At 44.2% G+C, this 26,136-nt stretch overlaps 1 protein-coding gene across 3 annotated transcripts in view; it reads right to left on the bottom strand.

The window, feature by feature from the left end:
- The window catches only part of LOC124043981 (diacylglycerol kinase beta), a 170,804-nt gene that overhangs the window by 44,791 nt on the left and 99,877 nt on the right, over window positions 1–26,136 (bottom strand). For all 3 annotated transcript variants that reach the window (XM_046363178.1, XM_046363180.1, XM_046363179.1), the window contains 4 exons: window positions 20,120–20,205; window positions 19,934–20,023; window positions 17,661–17,821; window positions 11,165–11,229 (listed from right to left, as the gene is read on the bottom strand). In XM_046363178.1, coding sequence (XP_046219134.1) covers window positions 11,165–11,229; window positions 17,661–17,821; window positions 19,934–20,023; window positions 20,120–20,205 — 402 coding nt within the window. The remainder of the gene's footprint in view (window positions 1–11,164; window positions 11,230–17,660; window positions 17,822–19,933; window positions 20,024–20,119; window positions 20,206–26,136) is intronic.

Raw genomic sequence — 26,136 nt, 5'->3', positions numbered from 1 at the left:
TTTCCCGTCAAGGTCAACATTTTTAAATACCAACCATTGCGAGGAAAAAATTATGCATGCAAGGTTACTTTATTTTGCACTTTATAGGCACTTACTATGCTTTTATTTAACCTCTTGAGATGGGATTGTTTTATTTTATTAACTTGAACAACTTATGACAGAAAGTTAGAATTAGGTGAAATAAAACTTTGTTGACTGAGGTACACAACCCAAAAGGTACTTATTTGATGGAAGGACCCAGCAGCCTTTATCTGGTTGATCCTGACTGAGATACAGACAGAGGGAGGCTGTGTGTATGGCTGTGCCATGGCTTGCACTGTTACACCCAGAAATAGGAGGGGGTGGGAGGCAGAAGAGAGGGAGGTTCTGATGATAAAATGGGCATGGGGTGTTTGGTTTGGAAGTGGGAGATGAGGCGAGACTAGGGAGGGGCTGTGCGTGTGTGAATTCTGGGTAATACTAATCCCAGTAACTAACCCTGTTCTGGGATTTCAGTTAATCCAATCAGATGACCAGTTTACATCAACCTAAAGACCTGCAGTTGATAAAGGTGCTTATTAAGTAAGAGTGATACAATGGTTATCCCAGTTCCAGATCAACTATACTGATTGGTTGGGAGGAGATTAAGTTATAACTCAGGGAAGCCATGTATGAATAACCATTTCAAATGTTGTGTTGACACAACCCCGCCCATGGTTTTATAACCTCTGACCCTGGCTCCTGGCTGTAGACAAGCCCTGATGACCCTCTCCTTTCCCCACTACACTGACAGGTTCTGCCAATGACTGACGAGGTAGCTTGCAGCAGCAGACAGAGAGTCTGTGGGGTGAGGAGAGGAGCCACAGGGTTCATACAGATCTGAGAATAGAAAAGACCGTTAGAGTAAGTGACCTGGCTCACCTATTGTATAAAGCTCCCAAACTCAACTCTGTACCTTGAAGCCAGTTCCACTGTATTTTTTCATTGTTCCCCTCTAATCAAAGACTGAGTTATACCTGGAACACCAGGGGTGTGCAATTAGTTATCAGGTAGAACAATAAACCAGCAGGCTCTGGACCTTGTAGGGTAACAGTTGATATGAAGGGACACACACACACACACACCAAGACATCTGACACAGATCCACTAGTTATAAAGGCACACGGTGTATGATCTTTCTCAGAGTCCTAAAAATAAAAACACCATATGAAACAAGCCATATGATCTGAGGAAGCATGTCAGTGGAGAGCTAATGTCTGGCAGCGAGTCAGAGAGTCAGGCAACAGAGAGGGACTAGGTATATTTATCCTTTACACCACAGGAACACAACAGCACGACATGACCGGTTTAAACGGTTAAAAGAAACTCTAACACACAGTATGCTGTACTTATCTGGACACTCAAAACCATACTGTAGGCCAACACATGACCACACACTACATAAACAGAGAGCTGGAGCGCTACCATGGGAGGCAGACAGTAGCAACACGCATGCCCTGCCCACGTGAGGATCTGTCTTTTGCAGCAATCTATTTATTTCCTGTGTTTGAGACATGACAAATCCACTTGTCACTTAAATCTCACTGGATTGATTGCTTTGTTTTAACCCGTTAATGTTACGACCACGGAAATATTTGAAATGTCCTGTCAAACACATCCTGGTAATGGCTGAAATGGGCTCAGTGCAATACAGTACATTGTCATTCGGAAAGTATCCAGACCCCTTGACTTTTTCCACATTTTTTTAGGTTACAGTGTTATTCTAATATTGATTAAATCGTTTTTTCCTCTCATCAATCTACACACAATATCCCATAATGACAAAGCAAAAGCATGTTTTTAGAAACGTTAGCAACTTTGAAAAAAAATGAAATATCACATTTACATACAGTTGAAGTCGGAAGTTTACAAACACCTTGCCAAATACATTTAAACTCAGTTTTTCACAATTCCTGACATTTAATCCAAGGAAATATTCCCTGTTTTAGGTCAGTAAAGATCACCATTTTATTTTAAGAATGTGAAATGGCTGGGGTGTTTGGTTTGGAAGTGGGAGATGAGGCGAAACTAGGGAGGGGCTGTGCGTGTGTGAATGCTGGGGAATACTAATCCCAGTAACTAACCCTGTTCTGGGATCTCAGTTAATCCAATCAGATGACCAGTTTACATCAACCTAAAGACCTGCAGTTGATAAAGGTGCTTATTAAGTAAGAGTGATACAATGGTTATCCCAGTTCCAGATCAACTATACTGATTCGTTGGGAGGAGATTAAGTTATAACTCAGGGAAGCCATGTATGAATAATAGTGGAGAGTGATTTATTTCAGCTTTTATTTCTTTCATCACATTCCCAGTGGGTCAGAAGTTTACATACACTCAGTTAGTATTTGGTAGAATTGCCTTTAAATTGTTTAGAGTAGCCCTCCACAACCTTCCCACAATAAGTTGGGTGAATTTTGGCCCATTCCTCCTTGCCCGCACACGCTTTTCAGTTCTTCCCACACATTTTCTATGGGTTTGAGGTCAGGGTTTTGTGATGGGCACTCCAATACCTTGACTTTGTTGCCCTTAAGCCATTTTGCCACAACTATGGAGGTATGCTTGGGGTCATTGTCCATTTGGAAGACCCATTTGCGACCGAGTCCCTCCTCCAGCAAAGCACCCCAACAACATGATGCTGCCACCCCCGTGCTTCACGGTTTGGATGGTGTTCTTCGGCTTGCAAGCCTCCCCCCTTTCTCCTCCAAACATATCGATGGTCATTATGGCCAAACAGTTCTATTTTTGTTTCATCAGACCAGAGGACATTTCTCCAAAAAGTACGACCTTTGTCCCCATGTGCAGTTGCAAACCGTAGTCTGGCTTTTTTTTAATGGTGGTTTTGTCAGGATTTGGCCAGGGTTGTTCCGGTTTTTGGTCACTAGATGCCCCCATTGTGCCTTTTGACCTTTTGTTTTCCATTGATCCCCATTATTATTTGCACCTGTGCCTCGTTTCCCCTGATTGTATTTAAACCCTTTGTTTTCCTCTGTTCTTTGCTCTGTGTTTGTATGTTAGCACCCAGCCCTAGTACTCTGAGAACTCTTGTTGATCCCGGTGGACTCTCTTGTGGAATTCTGTTTTTTGTTCTTGTTTGTTTGTTTTTTGAGTATCTTTTGAGGCTTTTTGTGCTTTACCTTCCACCTTGTGGATTTACCTTTTTTTGTCTTGGAGGATTACCTTTGTTCTTGTAGGATTCCTTTTGAGGTTGTGGAGTTACATGTTTTCCTGAAGAACTTCACTTTTTACTTCATGAAATACACCGTCTCAAGTACTGCTGTGTCTGCCTCATCTTCTGGGTTCTGCCGACTATTCGTGGCTCAGTTGGTTAAGTGACTGTTTCTCACTTCGGAGACCCGGGTTCGTAACCGGGTCCTGACAGGTTTTGGAGCAGTGGCTTCTTCCTTGCTTGAGCGGCCTTTCAGGTTATGTTGATATAGGACTCGTTTTACTGTGGATATAGGTACTTTTGTACCCGTTTCCTCCAGAATATTCATAAGGTCCTTTGCTGTTGTTCTGGGATTGATTTGCACTTTTCGCACAAAAGTACATTCATCTCTAGGAGACAGAGCTTCCTGAGCGGTATGACGGCTGCGTGGTCCCATGGTGTTTATACTTGAGTACTATTGTTTGTACAGACCTTCAGGCGTTTGAAAATTGCTCCTAAGGATGAACCAAACTTGTGGAGGTCTATAATTTTTTTCCTGAGGTCTTGGCTGATTTCTTTTCCATTGATGTCATACAAAGAGGCACTGAGTTTGAAAGTCGGCCTTGAAATACATCCACAGGTACACCTTCAATTGACTCAAACGATGTCAATTAGCCTATCAGAAGCTTCTAAAGCCATGACATTATTTTCTGGAATTTTCCAAGCTGTTTAAAGGCACAGTCAACTTTGTATGTAAACTTCTGACCCACCGGAACTGTGATACAGTGAGTTATAAGTGAAATAATCTGTAAACAATTGTTGGAAAAATTACTTGTGTCATACACAAAGTAGATGTCCTAACTGACTTGCCAAAACTATAGTTTGTTAACAAGAAATTTGTGGAGTGGTTGAAAAACAAGTTTTAATGACTCCAATCTAAGTGTATGTAAACTTCCGACTTCAACTGTAAGTATTCAGACCTGTAGATTGATGAGGAAAATGTTTTATTTAATCAATTTTAGAATAAGGCTATAACGTAACAAAATGTGGAAAAGGGGAGGGGTCTGAATACACTGAATGAGTGTGTTCTAAGAAATGTTAGAATAAATTGAATACCTTAATTCTCACAAAAATCCCTGAATTCCATTAATTATTTGTCTGTGCCAGTAAAATGTTTTATGTGCAACAATTCAGTCAATATCTGATGGATATCTGATGGAGTATCTTCATATATTGTCCAACCATTACATTAATTATATATATATATTATATTTATATATATAAAACCTATATATATATGTTGTAAATGTAACAATTTTGATGACCTTGCTATAGACAGTCTCTTTCTGCTCATCACACACAAAGCAAAGCAGATTGCATTGATTGAACTTGATTAATCAATGTGAAAATAATGAAGCAATGCCCCGATTAGCTTGAGAATAATTCATATTGACAGCAGCTGGCACAGCAGCACAGATCCAGGTCAGTGCTCTGTGCTTAGACTGTGAATGCTCTTGGTAGTGCCCAACAAAAGTCTATTGTAGTCTACTACATATTGACTGTAAAGGGATTCAGCCACCACAGAAAGAGGAGGGGGCAGGAATAAAGATCTTCTCCCCTAGAGAAGGAGGAGCCCCATTAGCCCATTCTGGCCAGGAGTGTTCCATTCTCACATCGAGGTGGGTGTCATTCACAATTCCTGTCAAAGCCCCTGCCCCCTCCTCTTTCTGTGGTGGCTGAATTGTAAGAGTGAAATATAATATATCATAATGTCAAAGGTGAGGCTCGGTCTTTTGTTACATTCTTTGACTAAATGCAGCCTAGACGCCCTGCCTCTCTTCTAATCTGCATTGTTACCGCTGGGAAACCATTGGGAAACCGATTGTCCATTGGACTTAACCAAGACCCTACAGTGTCATTGTAATGAGACCAACAAAAGCATCAAGAGATGTTTTACTTTTTTCTCACAGGGCAATCTGACACTGATCTAAAACTTCCTCTCCACCCCTTCCCCCTGGGGCCCGACACACACACGCAAGCAAGCACGCACACACGCACGCACCCCATAGCATTGTGCTATGCCTCTGTGGTCATTAGCACCAAGGTTCCATGCTCCCTGTGGTCTGACTATTGGGGCTACTGGATCTACTGGGGCTACTGGGGCTTACACATGCTGATGGCTCCTCCTTTGGAAAAGGTGTCAGATCTCACACAGTGGCGAGAGGGGTCGTGTGTGTGTGTGTGTGTGTGTGTGTGTGTGTGTGTGTGTGTGTGTGTGTGTGTGTGTGTGTGTGTGTGTGTGTGTGTGTGTGTGTGTGTGTGTGTGTGTGTGTGTGTGTGTGTGTGTGTGACATGGAGCACAACAAAGCACTCAGGCATATAGTCCATTAGGCCACTCACTCTCTGAATTCAGCCATGTCAAAGGTCACTCATTGAGTGATATTTTCTCACCAGTCCCCTCTCTCTCTCTGGCTCTCACAGTAATGGGAGACCAAAGTGCCTGGTAGTCTAATCATCTCTAGATATAGAGCCACTGTCCTGCACCAAAAAAGCCCCAGAAGTTTTACAAACCAAAGTTGATGTGTTACAGCCTTGTTGCAAACATCCTTGGCCAGCAGTGCTACCATTGTCTCTGTGTCCGGAACACCAGCCAAATGGCACAGACAGAGAGTCAGTCAGTCACAGAGTCAACATCATCACAGTGTTGATATTCTGGGGAATACTTTCAGAACCCTATGGTCCAAGTAGTGCCCTAGAATAGGGTAGTGCACTAGAATAGGGTGCCAATTGGGATGCCCAGACAGTGTCTATCTTCTGTTAAATAGTTTTACAATGTGACAAAATAACAATCATGATAACCAGCCATTCTGTCAGCAGGTTAACTCCATGGCAACCTCTCTCCTTTTCGTAGGTCCAGTGGCATTTGGGAACAGCATAAATATAATGATTGACTTGGTAACCCACTAACTGGAATTGTAGCAATAATAAAGCCACATGAAATAAAACACTACTCCCCATGGAGAAGTAGATTTTATTTTATTTCTAAAATTAGAATAGAACTGAAATAAAGACTAGAATGTGTCCTCCACATATCTCTTTATCCACTGCTCGTCTCTGGCTCTTGGTCTCAATCTGGAAGGCACCTAAGTGCCAAGACAGCACAACCAGATCTGGGTCCAGGCTATTAATCTGTGGCAGTTCACAACAGTTTTACGACAACATCCTGATTAACCTGAGGTATGCTGTAATATCTCTGCCTGTCTGTTTCAACCATCCTTCTACCTCCTGTTGTTCTGCCACGTGTCTTTGGATGAATGGGGAGAGGAAATCTAGGTCTGAGACTTAAGTCTTGTCTTGCGCATGAATTATTAAGTTTCAAACTGGTAACAAGCTTCCCCCCTCCTTCTTTAGAACTTCCATACATGGACTAGCCTACATATGGCTAATTAGACACAGTGGTAAACAACAACAGAGGCACCCATGTGTGTATGTGTGTGTCATAGATACAACATGAAGAGCTGCAACAGGGAGATAGGACTCTAAATCAGTCACTGTCCCTCTCAGTCACAGACCACCTGCTGACACATACTTCACTGAACATCACGACAAAGACAAAGTAAAATAACATCCCCTAGTCACCAAGGTAAAGGTTCAGTGTTGGCCTAGATTATATGTCCCACATACTGTACCTACCAACTCACCGACAGACACACACAGGTACACATTAGCACGCACCCACACCCACACACTTTCACTTCCGGTTGTGTAAAGCACCCCACCGAGTGCCTTGTAGATCAGTTCCAAACAGTCTGCCAGGCTCACTGGCAGCAGCAGCAGTAGCAGCTATACAGGCAATAGTTCTCCACTCACCTCTCCTGAACCAGCCACTACACACAGCCCTCTTTGAACCAGCCGCTGCACACAGCCCTCTTTGAACCAGCCGCTGCACACACACGCACACACACACACACACACACACACACACACACACACACACACACACGCACACGCACACGCACACGCACACGCACACGCACACACGCACACACGCACCCGCACACACACGCACACGCACACACACATCCAGCTTTGGGCTATGGTATGTGTGCTTTTTACTGTGCATCTCAATGGAAGTCATCAGTGAGTAGAGGAGGCATCAGGGGGAGGGGGGGGGGTTAAAGACAAGCAAAGACTGGAAATGAAAGAGATGAACATCAAAGGACTTACGATGCACTGTAAAAGACCACTGGGAGGGTGTGTGTGTGTGAAGTTGTGGGGGACAATCCAGTTCTGAGAAACGTCTTTATTTAAAAAATCCACAAGGTATTTAGTACATACAGTACAGTTCAGTCACACATTGAGACATCATGACATCATTGTTGCTGCCCATTAAGCCCGTCAACCTCCCAAATGATGTTCCTCTTTCCCCCAATTGCTGCAATTTGACACAATGGGACATAATTGAGCTGAGAACTGTGATTTGGTTCTTACACTTTGTTCCCTTTCCTTAAATATAGATGACAGCTTCAACCTCAGTCAGTCAGGGAGTCTCTCTCTCTCTCTCTCTCTAAGGGGCTTTATTGGAAATTGGATTTGTTTTTGAATTCTTTGTGGATCTGTGTAATCTGAGGGAAATATGTGTCTCTAATATGGTCATACACTTGGCAGGAGGTTAGGAAGCGCAGCTCAGTTTCCATCTCATTTTGTGGGCAGTGTGCACATAGCCTGTCTTCTCTTGAGAGCCAGGTCTGCCTATGGCGACCTTTCTCAATAGCAAAGCTATGCTCACTGAGTCTGTACATAATCAAAGCTTTCCTTAATTTTGGGTCAGTCACAGTTGTCTCTCTCATTCTGACGGTTTGGTGCCAGATAAACAACCTCTCCCTCAACGTTAGCAAAACAAAGGAGCTGATTATGGACTTCAGGAGGAACCAGGCTGGACACGCCCCCATCCTCATCAACGGGGCCACCGTGGGAGATGGTCAATCACTTCAAATTCCTCTGCGTACACATCTCAGAGAGGCTGAAATGATCTAACCACACGGACACCGTAGTGATAGTCAACTACATTCTTTCCTGCTGCTCCCCCCCCACCCCCATTCATCACTGTTGCAGTTGTTTATATGTATATCATTACTTTTTTATTACAATTTTTATTTATTTATTTTATGGTCATGCTGCTCCCCCTATGGCCATTCCCCCCCACCTCTTCAACAGTCTTTACTCTGTCTCCACCAAATGGACATTAATTTATTCATCACTGCCACAGTTGTTATTTAAATGATAATGCCTGAGAAGCCGGTGTTTGGAGGATATATCGGTATGGGTGTTGTTAGGCCCGAGACGAAATGGAGGGCTGGCAAACCGTACCAATATATTCCCAAACACCGGCTTTGAGTGCCTTATAACTTTTAAACAACTGGTTACCAACATATTCGAATAATGATTGACATGTTTTCATTAAAAACATTATTTTTCTGAATTTATTCATACTATTTCATCCTTCCAAAATATATCGTCCCGACCCAAATCTAGGGTTGCTACCCAAGCAGACTGGTTGTTCGTTCTATCGGTTCGTTTGCCAGAGACGTGTCCCAGTCGTTCATTCTCAATGTTCCACTGTCATACTGGCTGGCAACGTTCTTATCCCTTGCTTGCTAGCTAGCCAACTAAGGCTAACTTACAGTCACATCAAATTGCAGCCAGAATAACAGCAAAGTAGCAGCATTTGCATTTGTTTCAGCTGTTTTCTAGTGACATGTATTTGGATAATGAGCTAATGTGGCGCAATTTCACCTGGAAATCGAAAATGTTTTGTTTGACCTTTTTTCAATTTTCATTTCTTTGTATATATCCATAAAAATGATGTCAGCTGATTCATGATGTCAACTGGCTGATTTCTCAAGGATGATCAATGGAAACAGGATGCACCTGAGCTCAATTTCAAGTCTCATAGCAAAGGGTCTGAATACTTATGCAAATAAGGTTTTTCTGTTTCTTATTTTTAATACATTTGAAAAAAATTCTAAAATCTTGTTTCCACTTTCTCCTTAAGGGGTATTGTGTAAAGATTGATGAGGAATAACATTTATTTAATACATTTTACAATAAAGCTGTAACATAACAAAATGTGGAAAAAGTGAAGGGGTCGGAATACTTTCTGAATGCATTGTATATAGTAATATTTCTATTGTTATTTTTTACGACCATTTTCAATATTTTATTTCACTTAGTCCTGCATATTGGAGCTCGAAGCCTAAGATGTTCACTGTACCATACAATCACACCTGCAATCCTGTACATGTGACTATTAAACACTCTGAATCTGAATCTACCTCTGTTATGTGAAACAAGCCTCCATTGTGTGAACTGACATTGACAGGCAGCATATAGTCATAATGTCTGTCTGTCTGTCTGTCGTAAGGAAAATAACCCTTTGATTAAATATACTATAATGTGAGGTAATCATAAAAAGTTTTTTAAAAACATTATGCAAGGAAAGTTGAAGGCCAGAGCTGGAGCCGGTGTTCTAAATGATTCATGTCATTAATTTGACTGGTAGTAAGAGTTGCGTGGATTCCGGCTGCTTCTAATATAAGCATTTCTATTACACAAGGACTGACTGGCAAGGAATTCAATGGACAATATTCAGTCCCGTCAAGATTTTGTGATTCTGTGAGGACGTGTAAATTTGTCCAATCACTGCACTATTACTGCATAAAACAGTTAAATCAGCAACAAGCTCTCACACTGCAGAATTAGACATTTATCCATATTCCTCCAAATGTCAAATTTCAAAGTTGCTCCAAATGTCAATCTTCTAAGTGTTTTTGACACCCTAGGTTGACTCCTCCTACTCAGTATTATTCCGTTTCTCCAAAAGTCAAATTTCTAAGTAGCTTCAAACGTCAAATTTAGAAGGTTGAGGGTTAATGTTTTGGATAGGGTTAAAACATGAAATTTAGGCACTCATTCCAAATGGTTAAGGTAACGGTTAAGGTTTGGCATAGGGTTCAAACAAATAACAACAAAAATCTTCTGATCCACATCGCCCTAGCAAAACCCAAGCCTACTTGATGGTTATAGCGCTCACTGTTGCCCCTAGTGTCCGGTTTTGAAGGCACTCTTGAGCGATCTGCCTGCGATATTATTGCATAAATCTGACTGATCACTACAGCACAAAAAAAGTGCTTGCAATTTCAACCTATCATCACACATTTAATAAAAAAACATTTTTAACTAGGCAAGTCAGTTAAGAACCAATGATTATTTAGAATGATGGCCTACCGGGGAACAGTTCAGGGGCAGAACGACAGATATCTTTTACCTTGTCAGCTCAGCACCTTTCGGGTACTGGCTCAACGCTCTAACCACTAGAATACCTGGCTCCCCACATTTACTGCATAATATTGTTCAATCAAACCACAAGTTAACAAACGTTTTCCTTCGTCAGCAAATTTGTGACAATTTGGACAATATCTTTGCATATTACCATGCAAAATGTCAGAAATGCCTCAGTAAAATAAAATATTTTTACAAATTGTGTACAAACCGGAGTGCATAACTACTTCCATAAATGTTTGACCCATGTACAAAATTTCACAGCCAATTGCATCAGAACAGGACTCAAAATGGTAGTAAGGACCGGCCAGCCAGCCAGCTTGTCAGTTAGCATAGACACTGTACTTTGGCTGCATGGATCCCTTCTTTATGTCACAAAATCAGTTGGCTAGTTTCCATTACCATCATAGACAGAAGCCAGGAAATGCCAATCTATTGATGTCACTAAGCAGGCAGGGTTTTTCCTGACCATTGATGATTCATTTCTTCTAATACGCTATAGGTTTTTCCCAGCATGGAGGGACTCTATCTGGTTGATGGAAGTTGAGAGCAGCTAATGAGTAGTGACCATTCACTGTGTCAGTAGCAGCTTGAGACAATACAGTGACACCAATACACCTTAATTTAAGTGAAACAAAGTCTATATCAATCTCTCACCTGCTGTTGAATTTCTCTGGGTGCTTCTCTCTCATCAAGTGGAAGCGATGAGCGATAGACGCATCCTATAGTGGGAGACATAGAGCAGTTTTAAGCTACTACTGGGGCATCACCTTTGTGCTTGTGATCCTGTGCCTATGTGATCCTAGAACTGCGCTAGGGATGATAACAGGGTTAAAAAGTCACCACCTATCCCCCTGCCCTGCCTACCCCCTGTGTTGTGTGTTTGACCCCAGCCCTGGATGACCTCTGGGGGTAGGGGGTCAACGTAATCAGTCAAATGGCTCCAACACTAGGAATGACCCCACTTATAAATATGGGGTATGGGTGTGTGTGTTCTCCAGAGCCCGTCTTAGCTCTGCCATGACCTGAGGCCTGAGGGCAGGGTGATCTCACTCAAATTAGTCTTGTGTGGTGGACAGAGCACAGAATGAGAGATGGTGACTTTGTACTTTAGGATAAAAAGCATCATTCTGGATGAATAAGTGATTTTACTAGATGGGGAGGAGAGGTTATCCGATAATGGACAGGCTTAGAAGATGGGGTATGGAGGAAATGGTCAATGCGGCGATGGACGTCATGTCCTGAAAGATTGACAGCTGGCTTCCTACCAGTTGTGGTGATGGTGATGATGGTGGCTATGAGAATAGTTACTAGACTGCAATGAAGATGGCAATTATTTTTGGCATTTTGATCTGCTCATAGAAATAAATGGACAACGAACCTTTGGAAAGGCCATCAGGTCAAACCTATTCTCAACAATAGAGAAAAGTCTTGGCGACATTGCTGAAATTGAAACTGGAGCACATTCTGCTAACACAAAGAATGATTAAAGCAAAGACAGAATGTCAAAAGAGAGAGAGAGAAGTGGAAGAAGAGCGAGATAGAGAGAGAATGAGATATTGCAATAGAGAGAGAGGGCGAGAGAGAAAGCCATAGAGAATGAAGGAGGGAATAATTGACAAATCAGACCTGTCATTGTAACAGATCTGCTCCTATATTTAGACTGGAGGCAGGCAGGCAGTCGAATGCTGACTGGCAGGCAGCTCAACACTACCACATCCTGCAGTCAGCAGGTCTCTCTCTCTCACTCTCCCCTCTCTCCTTCCTTCCCTTTCCTTTCCCACCACATGGGACAGAAGGAGGAAGTGGGACCAGACCCCTGCGTGCCAGCCACTGCCCTAGGGACCAGAGTTCAGGTCGCCATTCAGCCAGGCACAGGTCATGGCACTAATAGGAAACGGACTTGGAGCCCTACAGAGAGACCAACCATCGGTTGTTGGGGCATTGGTTGGATTCCTGCCCGCCTGTACAGGTGTTTCAGCGGTCGCCAGAGAGGAGACCGGAAAAGATTGGAAGGTTGGGTGTAAGGCACGCCGCATCACCCTCACCCCGTCACCCTCCCCCACTATCCTTTGGAGCCTGTGTCATCTCCAGGGCTCTCCCTCCATCAAACTTAACACATGTCCCACAACATCATCAACTAGTGGGTCCCAAAATAGCTCTGCACCTGCCCACTTGGTCAGGCTCTTTGGCTGTGAATATGTGATGCATTTAAACTGGAACCTGGGGGGACAGGTGTTATTGGAGGTCTGGATGAAAACCACACACCATATGCCAAATACTAGGCATAGTGATTAGAACATAGGTGGATGCAGGGAGTTGGTTTGTTGTTAACCTCTGGGCCTTGAGCCATGTTTGAAAAAGGGAGGGAGAGAGGTAGGAAAGAAATCATGACATTTGTTTTTATTGAAGGACTGCATGTCTTGTATCTAGGGCAATACCTTAATGTGACTCGGAGTGTCACAGTATCATAACAGCCTCCGGAAAAACACAACAAATAGCAACTATCTGTGACACTGGATTGTGTCCAGTGCTCCTAGAGCAAGCACCGGCCAGTAGCCTATACTGTCCCCAAATACTGTCACTGTAAATATGTGACATTTGCTATCCACCATAGTTGACTCTGTGTGACGAAGGTTGTTTTGATCTTGCCATTTGATGTTTGGCACATGGTGGGGGCGGGAGGTGGGATGGGGAGTGGACAAACAAACAAATCACTCGCTGGAAAATAAATGTCACCTCAGAACCATTTCTATCACAGCCCCCAGATAGAGGTAGACATAGGTTGCTTTTTCAACCCATTTTGGTTGATGCCCTTTCGGGAACATCAAAGTGTGATCTGGGGAAAAGTGGGTGTCCCCCCTATCTCCCCCCCTCTCAACCCTCACCTCTATCCCCCCCTCTCAACCCTCACCCCTATCTCCCCCCTGTCAACCCTCACCCCTACCTCCCCCCCGGTCAACCCTCACCCCATTCTGCAGCACTGGGACATACTTCAAAGCCATCCATCCAGTCCAGTCACCCATTGGTTAGGCCCATCACACTCTGCAATTTGACAAATACAGCTCTACAAAACTGTTATTGGTTGGTTTCCTGGACACAGATTAAGCCACGGCCTGGACTAAATTCTAAATTGAGAATTTCCATTGAAATTGCTTTTGAATAAGATAAATTAGGATGGTCAAACGGAACCGGAGCTCTAGATCTGAATGCCCATACAGGGTCATAGTGAGCCTATTGTAGCAAGCTGCTGTGCCACTGTGCCTGTGTAGAGTCCATCTGTGCCCCTGTCATCATAGCTGTAGGTAGCAGGTGCTAACGCTAACGCTGGGGACCTGTTCCTTCTGCTTATATACAGCATCTTTGTGTGCGAAAGGGAGACAAATAGTTTGTGTGAATATGTGGGTTCATTTTGTAAAAGGGTTTATACTGTATCTTTGTGTATGATGTGTACAGTACCTATGATGTGCATCTGTGTGAGTGCATGTGTGTTCCGACAGACATAGAGAAGAGTACTGGGTGGGGGGGTTGTTTCCCTCCCTATCTTTAAGACCCAGCCAGGTGTCACTCAGCACTGTCATTCATTACCGCGGTAACCTGGTCTGAACCTGGCAGACGCTAACTTCCTGTCACTAATACTTCCCCTGACCTTTGGTGTTGCCAGCACTACTCCTCCCCCTGCACCTCTCTCTCTCCCATCTTTATCCCCTCAGTCTAACCTTCACTTCCCGCTACCCTCCCTAGAGGCCTGGCCTGGCTGTCCCCTGAGCAAGCACTACACACCCTGCTGTCAACACACAGGACAGGTCACTGTGGATTGGATCCACAGACCACAGAGTAACACAGTGGGTAAGTAGCAATAGCTAACACATAGCTAGAGAGCCAGAGAGCATTACATGGTAGAAGGGTCAGAGCCAGTCCCAGGCAATCTCCACTTCTCATAGCTAGGCATAGAGCCACGCTTGGAGAGCAGATAGCTTGTTGATGGCAGGACCCATTTCATCATTCTCTCGCACCCTGGAGAGATCGGCTTCCTCAAGCTAAGGGGCTGGGGTGAGGAAGGGGTGAGGTGGCTTCTTTAATGGCTGCTGACATGGTGTGATTTCCCTCTCACTAATTCCTCACACAGATTATTTTCAGGGTGAGGGTTGGGAACGGGATCACTCAGGGTGCAGAGATGCAATACATTATAGGAGTATATGGAGTGCCTAATACATACAGTACTGTAAAGGCACGGCAGGGAGGGAAGTCTTGGGGATTTCCGTGGGGATGTGAGACTGAAGTGGGGCTGAATTGTTTGAATTACAGGGGTTTTAAGAGGGCAAGGCAAGGTAGGGAAGGAAGGAAGTCTTGGAATGCAATATGGGGATGTGGGATTGAAGTGAGGCTCAGGATTTGGGGTTGAAACCCAAGGCGCCTGCCATATGTGCATGTAGACTCCTCTCCCATCTGACCAGTGTGTTAGGGTTACAGTAATGACTGAGGGTTAATGTTAATGTAGTGTCTGTATGGTGAAATAGATCCAGAATGGCTGACATGAAGCCGTCTTGTCAAAGAGTTGGTTTCCTGTAGACAAGCTTCAGTCATTGTATCCAGACTAAAGTTTGACAGTGACCAGAGAAGGATTTTATACGAAGCTCTTCTCAATATGGATTTATGGTTGACTCTTCTTAGGATGTATGTTGTATGATTTTGTTAGATTTGATTTGTTATTTAATATGATCAAGTTTTAGTGTGTACTTAGTGCAGAGCACTGATGCCCAAAAGCAATACAAAGTCATCTGAGGCAGGGAACAAATTAGCAATACCACAAAACACATCTTTATCTCTAGCCTAGAGCATTCTCTTAGTGACAGTCAATATGGCTACCACGTCATCCTCAATTAACTCACTGCAACAAGAAACAGATGACAGTTGAGATTCGAAAATTGGCCTTGAGAGCGCCAACGCCATGGCAACCCAATCCCTGTCCCGGGAGGGGAAGGTCTGTGACTGTGATGGCAGGAAGTGATGCCCCAATATGGATATGGACATTGAACCTGATTCGGGGCTGCTAATGATTACATCATGATACGGCGTGAGTCATCGCGCCAGCGCTCGTTTGCTCAGGTGTCATTGGTGCACAGATATGCAGCCATCTGTCCCTGGCAACTGAAGCCATGGAGATGAGATCTGTTGCCCTGTTACAGGGCCATGCCATGCCGCATTAGATCAGGGTAGAGAGCTAGGACTAGCCTACAGCAGACCAAAAGCGCCATCAACAACATGGGAATGGCATTGGGCATAGTGGATTACATAAACACAGAATCCTTCGAAGGGATCAGTTTGAGCTTAAAAGGTCCTCTCAGGAACACAGAATTTAGATATATTTGAATGTAAATGGACTGTAAATCACTGTTATATCATCAATAACAGTTTTAAATGTAGCCAACACATCTTTAGAAATGGTGTACAGCCAGGGTAAATGCTTGACAGTGGCTGCAACCAAAGTTTGGACCATCCTGGCACTGGCACTACCACCCACCCGGCCCACATCTGAATCCCACAGAGAGGGCATTGTCCCCTGGCCACCCCCTAGCCTGCATCCTCTGGCCCTTCTGACACAGGCATTACACAGTGGAGAAAGACCCATTGTCTAGATAGAAAGGTCAGAGGGTTGGTCGTTTGCTAATAACATCCACATTCTAATTAAACCATTTTGTCTTTCCATTCGATCAGCAATATGCTGAAAATTAAGAGACAAAGTACTGATCCCAGTCAACTGCTTTCAATATTGTCATTGTTGGCAATACAGGACAAACATACAGTATATGGGTCCAGCAGGCGAGGGTGTACTCATAGCACAGCAGTAACAGGATGGTAGATTCATGTGTTTGGCAGAAACCTGCTGAATATGTGGCAGGCTTGGTACCAGTGGGAGGCCGGGTTGCATAACATCACAATAGTGCATCATATCCCTGCCAAGTTCGCCCCTTCCTCCCTCATCCTTATCCTACCTGTGATTGGTACATAATATGTCTGGACCAATCAAACTTCGGCAAAGTCTCAATGTCTACTCCTGGCTGTTTGTGTATTTTTAGGCTTCCCTGCAAAGGAAAATAAAGAGAGGAAAGACCATAAAAGGGATTGCTTTCTCAAATGAGGTGCTTCAGGCACCTTACTGTTAAGCAACCGTAGATTTGATAACAGAGATATAAAACATCCATCTGAAGTGTCAGGGGTTGACTGAGAGCGACATCAAGACAACAACTGAGACAGCACCCATTTGACCTTGTCCTTCTGGTCCCTCCAGTCTAATACGTTTGAGGCATGCCCATGGTAATTTGTTTCGAACAGTGGGACCGTGAGGAGAGCGATAAATGGTTGCTAAGCAACAGGGACCAGGGCGATGCTGGTTCCTTCCCATTAAAAGGGGAAATACAGTAATTAACCTGCCTGAGAGGCTTAAAAACCTCCGGCGATTCTGCAAATGGTTTAACTCCTGCTGGGATAGGCAATCCCATACTGTGGCATAGTACTGAGCCTATGTCCCAAAAGCGAAATTGCCACGGGGGATGGGGGGACATGTGGACTGGGCATAAGGTAGTCAAAGTCTGACTATAATACAAATCAGTCTTCATCTTTTATGGATTCCTAATACTTGTCTTGAAATACCTTCATAAAAGATGAAGAATTGTCCTTCCACGTATCCTTCCACTGATACTGTGTTTTCAAAATACCCATGTACCCCTCAAAATACTCACGTACCCCTCAAAATACCCATGTACCCCTCAAAATAGGCATAATAAGTCATGTCGTACTGTGTAGAATTGTAGGAAATTTGTTTTAAAATGTCAAAGCAATTCTGGGGAAGGACCACCGGAACCCCTGTCTACTGCCCCCCCCAACCCCCGCCCCAATATCTACACCACAATTTGACCATTGCTATGTCCTGCTTATGGTTTGAACTGAATATGGAGAGCCAGGCATGTAGGATTGTGTGTCTGTTTTAAGGATAAGAATTTGAGGGTGAAAATTGGTTCTGCATGTCAACGAACATTTCCTGGTGAAAGAAATAACTAGAGTGTGTATGTGAGTGTATGTGCATGCATGTATGGATGTCTGTTTACGTGTGTAGTGTGTCTATGTGTAGAGGTGTGTGCTGTTCTCGCACCACTCCGATGGAGAAGTAGTTGTTGACGATGCTGTTGGGGACAGGGTCTCCCTTCTCCTCCTTGTCAACAGGGACTATGTCGATGTTCCATCGGTCCAGAACCATCTCTGTGCTGTGCTCTATGTCCCGCAGGAACTTCAGAAGACTGCCTCCTTCATAACCTACAGGAAAGGAGAGAGAGACAGGTGAGAAGTCAGACATAGGACACAATGAGATAAAGCCATCAAAGCCATCACACACACTAAGGTCACCCACACTCTCAGACCCGGGCTCTCAGACCAACTTTTATAAATGCAAGTAGGTCTAGTATTCATCAAGTTGCATAGTGCTTTCGGTATTTAATTTAATGTGAGGTCAGAGGCCTTCGATTCCTAGAAACAAGCAAAGAGAAAAAGGAAATGGTTTCAAGGGAGTACATCTGAAAAGACCCACAGCCCTCTCCTCCTGCGTGTCTCCAGAGGACTAAGAAGTGGTCACACAGTGAATGACAAAACAGCCTAATGGTATAAGTCTACACAGTAAAGTCCTCATTGTGGCCTTATGTCCCAGAGGGGATGAAGAGGAGCAAGTAAGTAAGTCCAATGCCAGGAAATAGATCTCCAACCAACTGACGGGCTTCTCTGAGAGAGTGTTGGTAAACAGTATGAGCCTACACAGTAGAGCCATCATTACACTGTGCCATGGGATAGAATCCCATCTCGGGCTCCGGTAACCAGGTCCTCTGTGTCTGAGACCCAGTGGGTCTGAACCACAATGACTCTGATGATGATTGTGCTCAGTGCTGCTGAGAGGTGGGCCGTTAGTGTTATATCACTGGCTGTCATGGGGGTGTGAGCGTATAATGAGGACCCATCACACAGAGAACACCAGGGGGACTCTGCCACTTACATCCTGAGAGCCGGGGCCAACGTGTGATGACACATGTTCCCCCCTCCTGTGCTACTAACACATGATGACGGAAGGGAAAGGAAAACTATTGCTACCTCCCAGCCTAAACAAGGCGCGTGGGGAGCTCCAGGGTTTTGAAGAGGGCGTCACGCTGAAACACGTTCGTTGTAATAATAAAGAGACATCTGAAATCTACTTCTACTATTTGTCCTCCAGGAGAGGCTGAATACTCTCCTATCTCCTATCACCTAGCCAGGGGCCATGTGTGATGACACTTGTTCCCCCTCATGTGATCTCCAACAGTCTGAGCTCACACTTATACCAAATCACAGAGGGAGAAAGCAATGAGGATGTAATGTAAGAAGTCAATTAGCCTACTTCATACCCTGAATATTAAACAAACAATTCACAGACTACTTATACTCATTCATGTTTGCAAAAGCATACAAGTATATTCCAATACCCATGACACACACAGGCTAACATACAGCCCAATCCTGCCTCATATAATTACAATAGGCCTATACCATCTGTCATATAACATCTACCACTTAATAGGAGACCAATAGGAAATTGTATCACCTAACACTATTTAGATGATTGGTTTACTGTGCTAGGAATTAAAAAGCATGTGCAATATGTTTCCACAAAGACCGCTCTCACACACAGCTACCGCTCTCACACACAGTCACTCACAGCTACTGACTAATACTGTACAGCTGTACATCTGGTCAGAAAAATTCAAAGAATCCAGCTGCTTTTTAAATGATTTTTCCGAGAACATAATGTATTCAACTTGTGCTTGGTTAAAAAGCCCCTGGGAACTATCTGTCTATTTAGTTTACAAGCATCATAACATCATATGCCTGCCGCCCTGGCTAAAGTGCTCTGCTGGCCTCTACAAGCCAGGGTCAGGTCAAGCAGTCAGTCATAATCAGGGTCACAACTATTGGCCCCAAAACAGGCCCAGCCAATAAGCAAACAGGGATTATATAAGAACTCTGCTTTGCATTATATAGCACTTTCATATAAGGTCTATGAGGATGGGTTAGGGACCACAAGGACAAAACAGGAGCGTTGTGAGAATATTGGGGAAAATAATGCTGACTGAAGCTTTCAGTGAGCAGGAAAAAGTAAAACAAGACTCTCACTGTGTTCGATGTACACACACACACACACACACACACACACACACACACACACACACACACACACACACACACACACACACACACACACACACACACACACACACACACACACACACACACACACACACACACACACACACACACGCACGCACGCACGCACGCACGCACGCACGCACGCACGCACGCACGCACACACACACACACACACACACACACACACACACAGCTCCTCACCACCGCCCCAGCGTAGGCATCTTGCCAGGTCATTCCCTGTGCCCAGAGGGAGGATGGCCACAGGGGGATCTCTGGTGAAGTTGGCCTTGTCTGCAGATGGACAGATAACAATAAGATAATGATTACAATTCTGATGGATTGCATCACATGAGTACATGAGTTTAATCCAATAGAATTGAGACACACCAATACAGTCTAAGATCCATCCCACTGTCCCATCCCCTCCACATGCCAGCACCCGGAAATCAGGGACATCATGGAAGAAGTTGAGCCTGGAAGACATAAATACATAAATATGTAAATACACACGCACACACACAGTCACAGAGAGAAAGAGAGATAGAAAGAAAGCGAGAAAGCGAGAGACAGATGCATTAATGTGGCTGGTGTCCAGCCTTACAGAGTGTCTGGGTCACCTTCAAAGCAACCTTTAATCTGGGCCAGGACAAAGGTGTTGACGGGGGCTTTCATGTGCCCCCAAAAAACAGCTGCAGTGCAAACATCACAAACACCCTGTGTGTGTGTGTGTGTGTGTGTGTGTGTGTGTGTGTGTGTGTGTGTGTGTGTGTGTGTGTGTGTGTGTGTGTGTGTGTGTGTGTGTGTGTGTGTGTGTGTGTGTGTGTGTGTGTGTGTGTGTGTGTGTGTGCATAAGTGTGCTTCTGTGTCCACAATCATGTGCGGCTGTGTCAAAGTCCACAAAGTGTGCGGCTGTAGTCCACAACCATCTCCAAGACAAAGGAGATGATTGTGGACTACAGGATAAAGAGGACCAAGCACGCCCCCATTCTCATTGACAGGGCTGTAGTGGAACATGTTGAGAGCTCCACATCACCAACAAACTAACTTGGTCCAAGCACACCAAGACAGTCGTGAAGAGGGTACAACAAAACTTATTCCCCCTCAGAAGACTGAAAAGATTTGGCATGGGTCCTCAGATCCTCAAAAGGTTCTACAGCTGCACCATTGAAAGCATCCTGGTCGCATCAAATCAAATCACTGCCTGCTATGGCAACTGCTCGGCCTTCGACCGCAAGGCACTACAGAGGGTGGGTGTACGCCCCAGTATATCACTGAGGCCAAGCTTCCTGCCAGGTGGTCAGAGGAAGGCCCTAAAAATTGTCAAAGAGTCCAGCCTCCCTAGTCATAGACTGTTCTCTCTGCTACCACACAGCAAACCGGAGCGCCAAGTCTAGGTCTAAGAAGCTTCTAAACAGCTTCTTCCCCCAAGCTATAAGACTCCTAAACATATATTCAAAATGGATACCCAGAATATTTACATTGCCTCCCCCCCCTCTTTTACACCACTGCTACTCTCTGTTGTTATCATCTATGCATAGTCACTTTAATAACTCTACCTACATGTACATATTACCTCAACTAACTGGTGCCCCCGCACATTGACTTTGTACCGGTACCCCCTGTTTATAGTCTCGCTATTGTTATTTTACTGCTGCTCTTTAATTACTTGTTACTTTTATTTCTTATTCATATATTTTTTTAAATGTATTGTTGGTTAGGGGCTCATAAGTAAGCATTTCACTGTAAGGTGAAACAACCTGTTGTATTCGGCACCTGTGACTATTAAAATTGGATTTGATTTGTGTGTATCACTGACATGGTGGTTGACAACAGTGCGACAGACTGCCCTCTCTCCTGGTAGTTGAAGTGAACTGCACTCTCCCTTAGTGACGCACAACACAAGCATGCCAGCACTCCAGGGAAATCTGTAGGTACAGCACCGAGCTGCGTATGTATCACATTTAACAAAACATTTGCACATCAACATTAAACATTCATATCCTTTAACCTCACCGCATGAGGCTTGACAAATCGTGACAATGTTTTATGCATGTGGGCATAGTTGGAGAAAGCGCATCAACAACGGGGCCAAACGACCATCTGCATTAGGATGGAGACATCACTCTTAATCAACACAAAACAACTAATTGTATTCTCTAAACAAATCACTCAGCTTCAATCTGCCACTCGAAAAGCCTGGTGGTGACTGAGCCTGTTGCCATGGAGCCCATGGTAACCACACTGGAGAATTTGTCTGGGTCTATATTGACACTGTGTCTGCTATGCTATATTGCCAGACAACATTAGGCCTGTCTTTGGCTGTACGCATTAAGATATGCATCCATAATGTCCTGACAAATATACATTTGGACAGTGTTTACAACTCTACATACAGTATTGAGATATGTATCTATCCACACTGTCCTGACAAATATGCCTTTGTAAGTGATGCAAGGATGACCAACAATGGAGGAGTTATACAAGAGACGAGGAGAGAATAAAGATAGCAACTTATTTGTCATGACATCAGATTCATCCACCACGCTGGCATGTATTGATGACATTAAAAGAAGAGGAAAAGCCTCAAACTCTGGAAGCTCAGATGCAATCATTTATTCAACAGCAAGCTGTCTTCATCAGGGTTTATTGATGACATGACATGTGCTGAGGCCCAGCAGGTAATTACAATAAAGCATGGCTAAACTTGCCACCCACGACTCCTGTGTGTTCCCTAACAAACCCACGCATAACATTAGCTAACAACAAAATAGGTTAACACATATGATGAGTAAAGCTATCAAGAGCCAGACTAATGGCTAATGGCTAATGGCTAATCCAAATAAAAGTCCTACATAACAATCACACAACAGCAGTCTCACACTATAATATGTTTTCCATGTAAAGATACCCCGTAACCACCCAGACTGCTATGTGAATAGTGGATTATCTTCCTTATAACCTCCAACCCTCATCAATATTAAACTCTCAAAGATGGTTGACATTCATTGGACTGCACCTTACACTCGAATGTCAATAAAACAGCATATGAACAAACAGCATTTAAAGTTATTGATATTTATAGTTCTCCTATATGACCTATCCTATAGAACTTTATCCTATAAGATTTTATAGAATTCCATAGGACACAAATAAGATTGGTTCCAAAATATGATATGATTGAATCAGCAGCGCAACATAAATTGAACTTTCAAAACACATTTCCAATATTCTACATACTTCTATGTGTGCTATTTCTATGCTTCCCAGTCTTAAGTTTTGTTTTTGCGTCCTTTACTTTCAGTTTTGTACAATATTTCTGATTATGGAAAATATATTTCACAGCGGTTCAGATTTTACAATTACTCTCTACACTATGCTCGTTTTCCATGATCCTATTCCACTTTAACTTTGAATGCCAGGGCTCTCATGAAGTGTTTGCATTTGTATTGATGTCAGAGTTATTAGAGGGACAATAGCGCACTGCGTATCGGCCATTAGCGACTGGTAGGCTACTAATGACCATCAGCGTTATCAGAGCACAGTTTTGGAGAAGCCTACTTACCAAGATGGAATTTGACTGCAGTCATGACTCCTGACTGCTGGTGTAGCGGTAATAGGGCCACTGTAACAGCTCTACACCCAAGTGATAAAACCTCACAAAGGTGGAGAACTCCAACTCGCTGCAGCACAGATATCACCAATCGTCATGCCCCTGAACAATGCCCAAGAAGCCTCCAGACCCCTAGTGGAATGAGCACCCACACCGCTAGGCAACCTTTGTCCTTTGCTGTCATATGTCTCCACAATCCAATGAGAAAGACATTGTTTAGAGAATGCCCTACCCCAAACTGGATTAGAGGAAGAAAGTTGTCACAAACTCGGAAATCCTTGGTCCTATCCATATACGTGCGTAATGCGCGCACCGGACACAGGCCATGCAACCTCTGTTGTTCACTGGAAGCAAACCGAGGATGTGAGAAAGGAAACAGCTTGAAAGCCGTGGGACCTATAAGACATAGGCATATCCTTGGGAGCAAAAGCTGCTTTAAGACCTACCGTCACTTTGGAGTTGCCAGGCGCAAACTCCAAACAGGAAGGGTGTACTGATGCGTGGAGATCCCCAACGCGCTTGGGTGATGCCAAAGCCATGAGCAGGACAGTCTTGTATGAAAATACCTTCAGGTCCACAGAGTCCAATGGTTCAAACGGAGCGTCCAGGACCAAAGCCAGGTCCCAGGTCGGTGCCGTAGGCTTTGACACATGCCTTTAGGGAACATCACCACCAGAAGATGAGACCCTGGGGTAGAGCTATCAATCCCTACATGACACGTCAAGATGGCTACCATAATAATCTTCAATGTGGAAAAAGAAAGGGCCTGTTCAAAAAGCTCTTGCAAGAACATAACAATGTCCACCAAAGAGCTTTGAAAAGGACAAACTCCTTTCGCCTGACATCAACCCTCAAACGCACCACTTATATGTATACAACCCTCTCATATAGGGGGCACATGCTGTCAAAATTCAACCTTTCAGGGACCAAACCCACAGATTCCATATCTGCGTTTGTGGGTGCCAAACTCAATAGATCCCAACGACACGGAATCCTCCATGAGTCCGGGAACCAGGGTTGTCGGGGCCAACAGGGAGCAACCAGAATAAAAATACCCTGCTGTTGGACCCTCTCCACCGTAGGCTGAATCAGGTCCATCGTAGGAAACTCATAGAGCAGGGCCCACAGACACTGATACGCCAAAGCATTTATTCCCAACCAGACCAAGAAACTGAATGCATTGAGCCGGAGTGAGGCAACTTTTCTTGTTATTCACTATGAACCCCAGAGACTGAATATGGGAAACTAGCATGGCAGTGTGGAGCTCCACCTGTTCTCTCGACTCCACTACTACCAGCCAATCATCCAGATAGGCCAATACTCTGATCCCCTGGCACGGTGCCAAAGCCGCCTCCACCACCATAGAAAAGATGCGGTGTCGATAGGGAGAGCCCGAAAGGCAGGACCAGAAAATTGTAGGCCACATCCTCAAAATGAAATCTCAGAAACTTTCTGTGGGGAGGATGTACAGTATAGCCACATCTTTCAGATCTATGGACGTGAACCAATCACTGGGACGCACCGACTGCAATAGCCAGCGAAGTGTCAGCATTTTGAACATGCAAACCTTGAGGTGGTTGCTCTTAGGAAGTAAGAAGTACCAGCTGCACCAACCGCTCTGTACTTCTGACACGGGCACCACCTGAATAGCCTGGTGTTGAAGGAGAGAGGAAATCTCCTCTCTAAAGACAGGCGCTAGGACCTCGGAGACCATTGACGTAATGACACCACGAAAAGGAGGAGGCTGAACTGCAGACCGTACCCTTTTGTCACCGTCCTCTTTACCCATGGTGAAACTGTGCATGCCCGCCACTGGACAGAGCACACTGCCAGTCTCCCATACATTATCTCCTGAATGGGCAGAGTGCCACCCTGAGGATTGGGGTAATTCATTTTTTATGCCATCCATGTCTTCATATCTACCACTCTTGACAACCGTGTCTGAATGTGTTTATTTTGGTGTGAAAAGGAGAGCTGATTCCTATTTTTGTTTCTCCTTGAAACGGGCCGGTAAGGATTACATAACAGAGCCAAATAACCTTATCCAAATACAGTGCTTTTGGAAAGTATTCAGACCACTTGATTTTTTCCACATTTTGTTAAGTTACAGCCTTATTCTAAAATGTATGATTCCACCCCCCCCCCATCAATCTACACACAATACCCCATAATGACAAAGCAAAAACAGATGTTTAGACATTTTTTCTAATTTAAAACAAAAATCGGAAATATAACATTTACATAAGTATTCAAGCTCTGTCAGGTTGGATGTGTAGGGTCTTGGCACAACTATTTTCAGGTCTCTCCAGAGATCAGGTTCAAGTATGGGCTCTGGCTGGGCCACTCAAGGACATTCATAGACTGGTCCCGAAGCCCCTCCTGCATTGTCTTGGCTGTGTGCTTAGGGTCATTGTACTGTTCCAAGGTGAACCAACCCCCAATCTGAGGTCCTGAGTGCTCTGGAGCAGGTTTTCATCAAGGATCTCTCTGCACTTTGTTCCGTTCATCTTTCCCTTGATCCTGACTAGTCTCCCAGTCCCTGCCTCTGATAAACATCCCCACAGCATGATGCTGCCACCACCATGCTTCACCGTAGGGAAGGTTCCAGGTTTTCTCCAGACATAAGCTTGGCATTCAGGCCAAATAGTTCAATCTTGGTTTCATCAGACCAGAGAATCTTGTTTCTCATGGTCTGAGAGTCCTTTAGGTGCCTTTTGGCAAACTCCAAGCGGGCTGCCATGTGCCTTTTACTGAAGAGTGGCTTCTGTCTGGAAACTCTACCATAAAGGCCTGA

The sequence above is a fragment of the Oncorhynchus gorbuscha genome, linkage group LG09 (genome assembly GCF_021184085.1).
Source record: "Oncorhynchus gorbuscha isolate QuinsamMale2020 ecotype Even-year linkage group LG09, OgorEven_v1.0, whole genome shotgun sequence".
In the NCBI taxonomy this organism is placed as follows: Eukaryota; Metazoa; Chordata; class Actinopteri; order Salmoniformes; family Salmonidae; genus Oncorhynchus; species Oncorhynchus gorbuscha.
The sequence above is the reverse complement of the archived record's forward strand: the minus strand, read 5'-3'. Positions and strand labels throughout refer to the sequence as shown.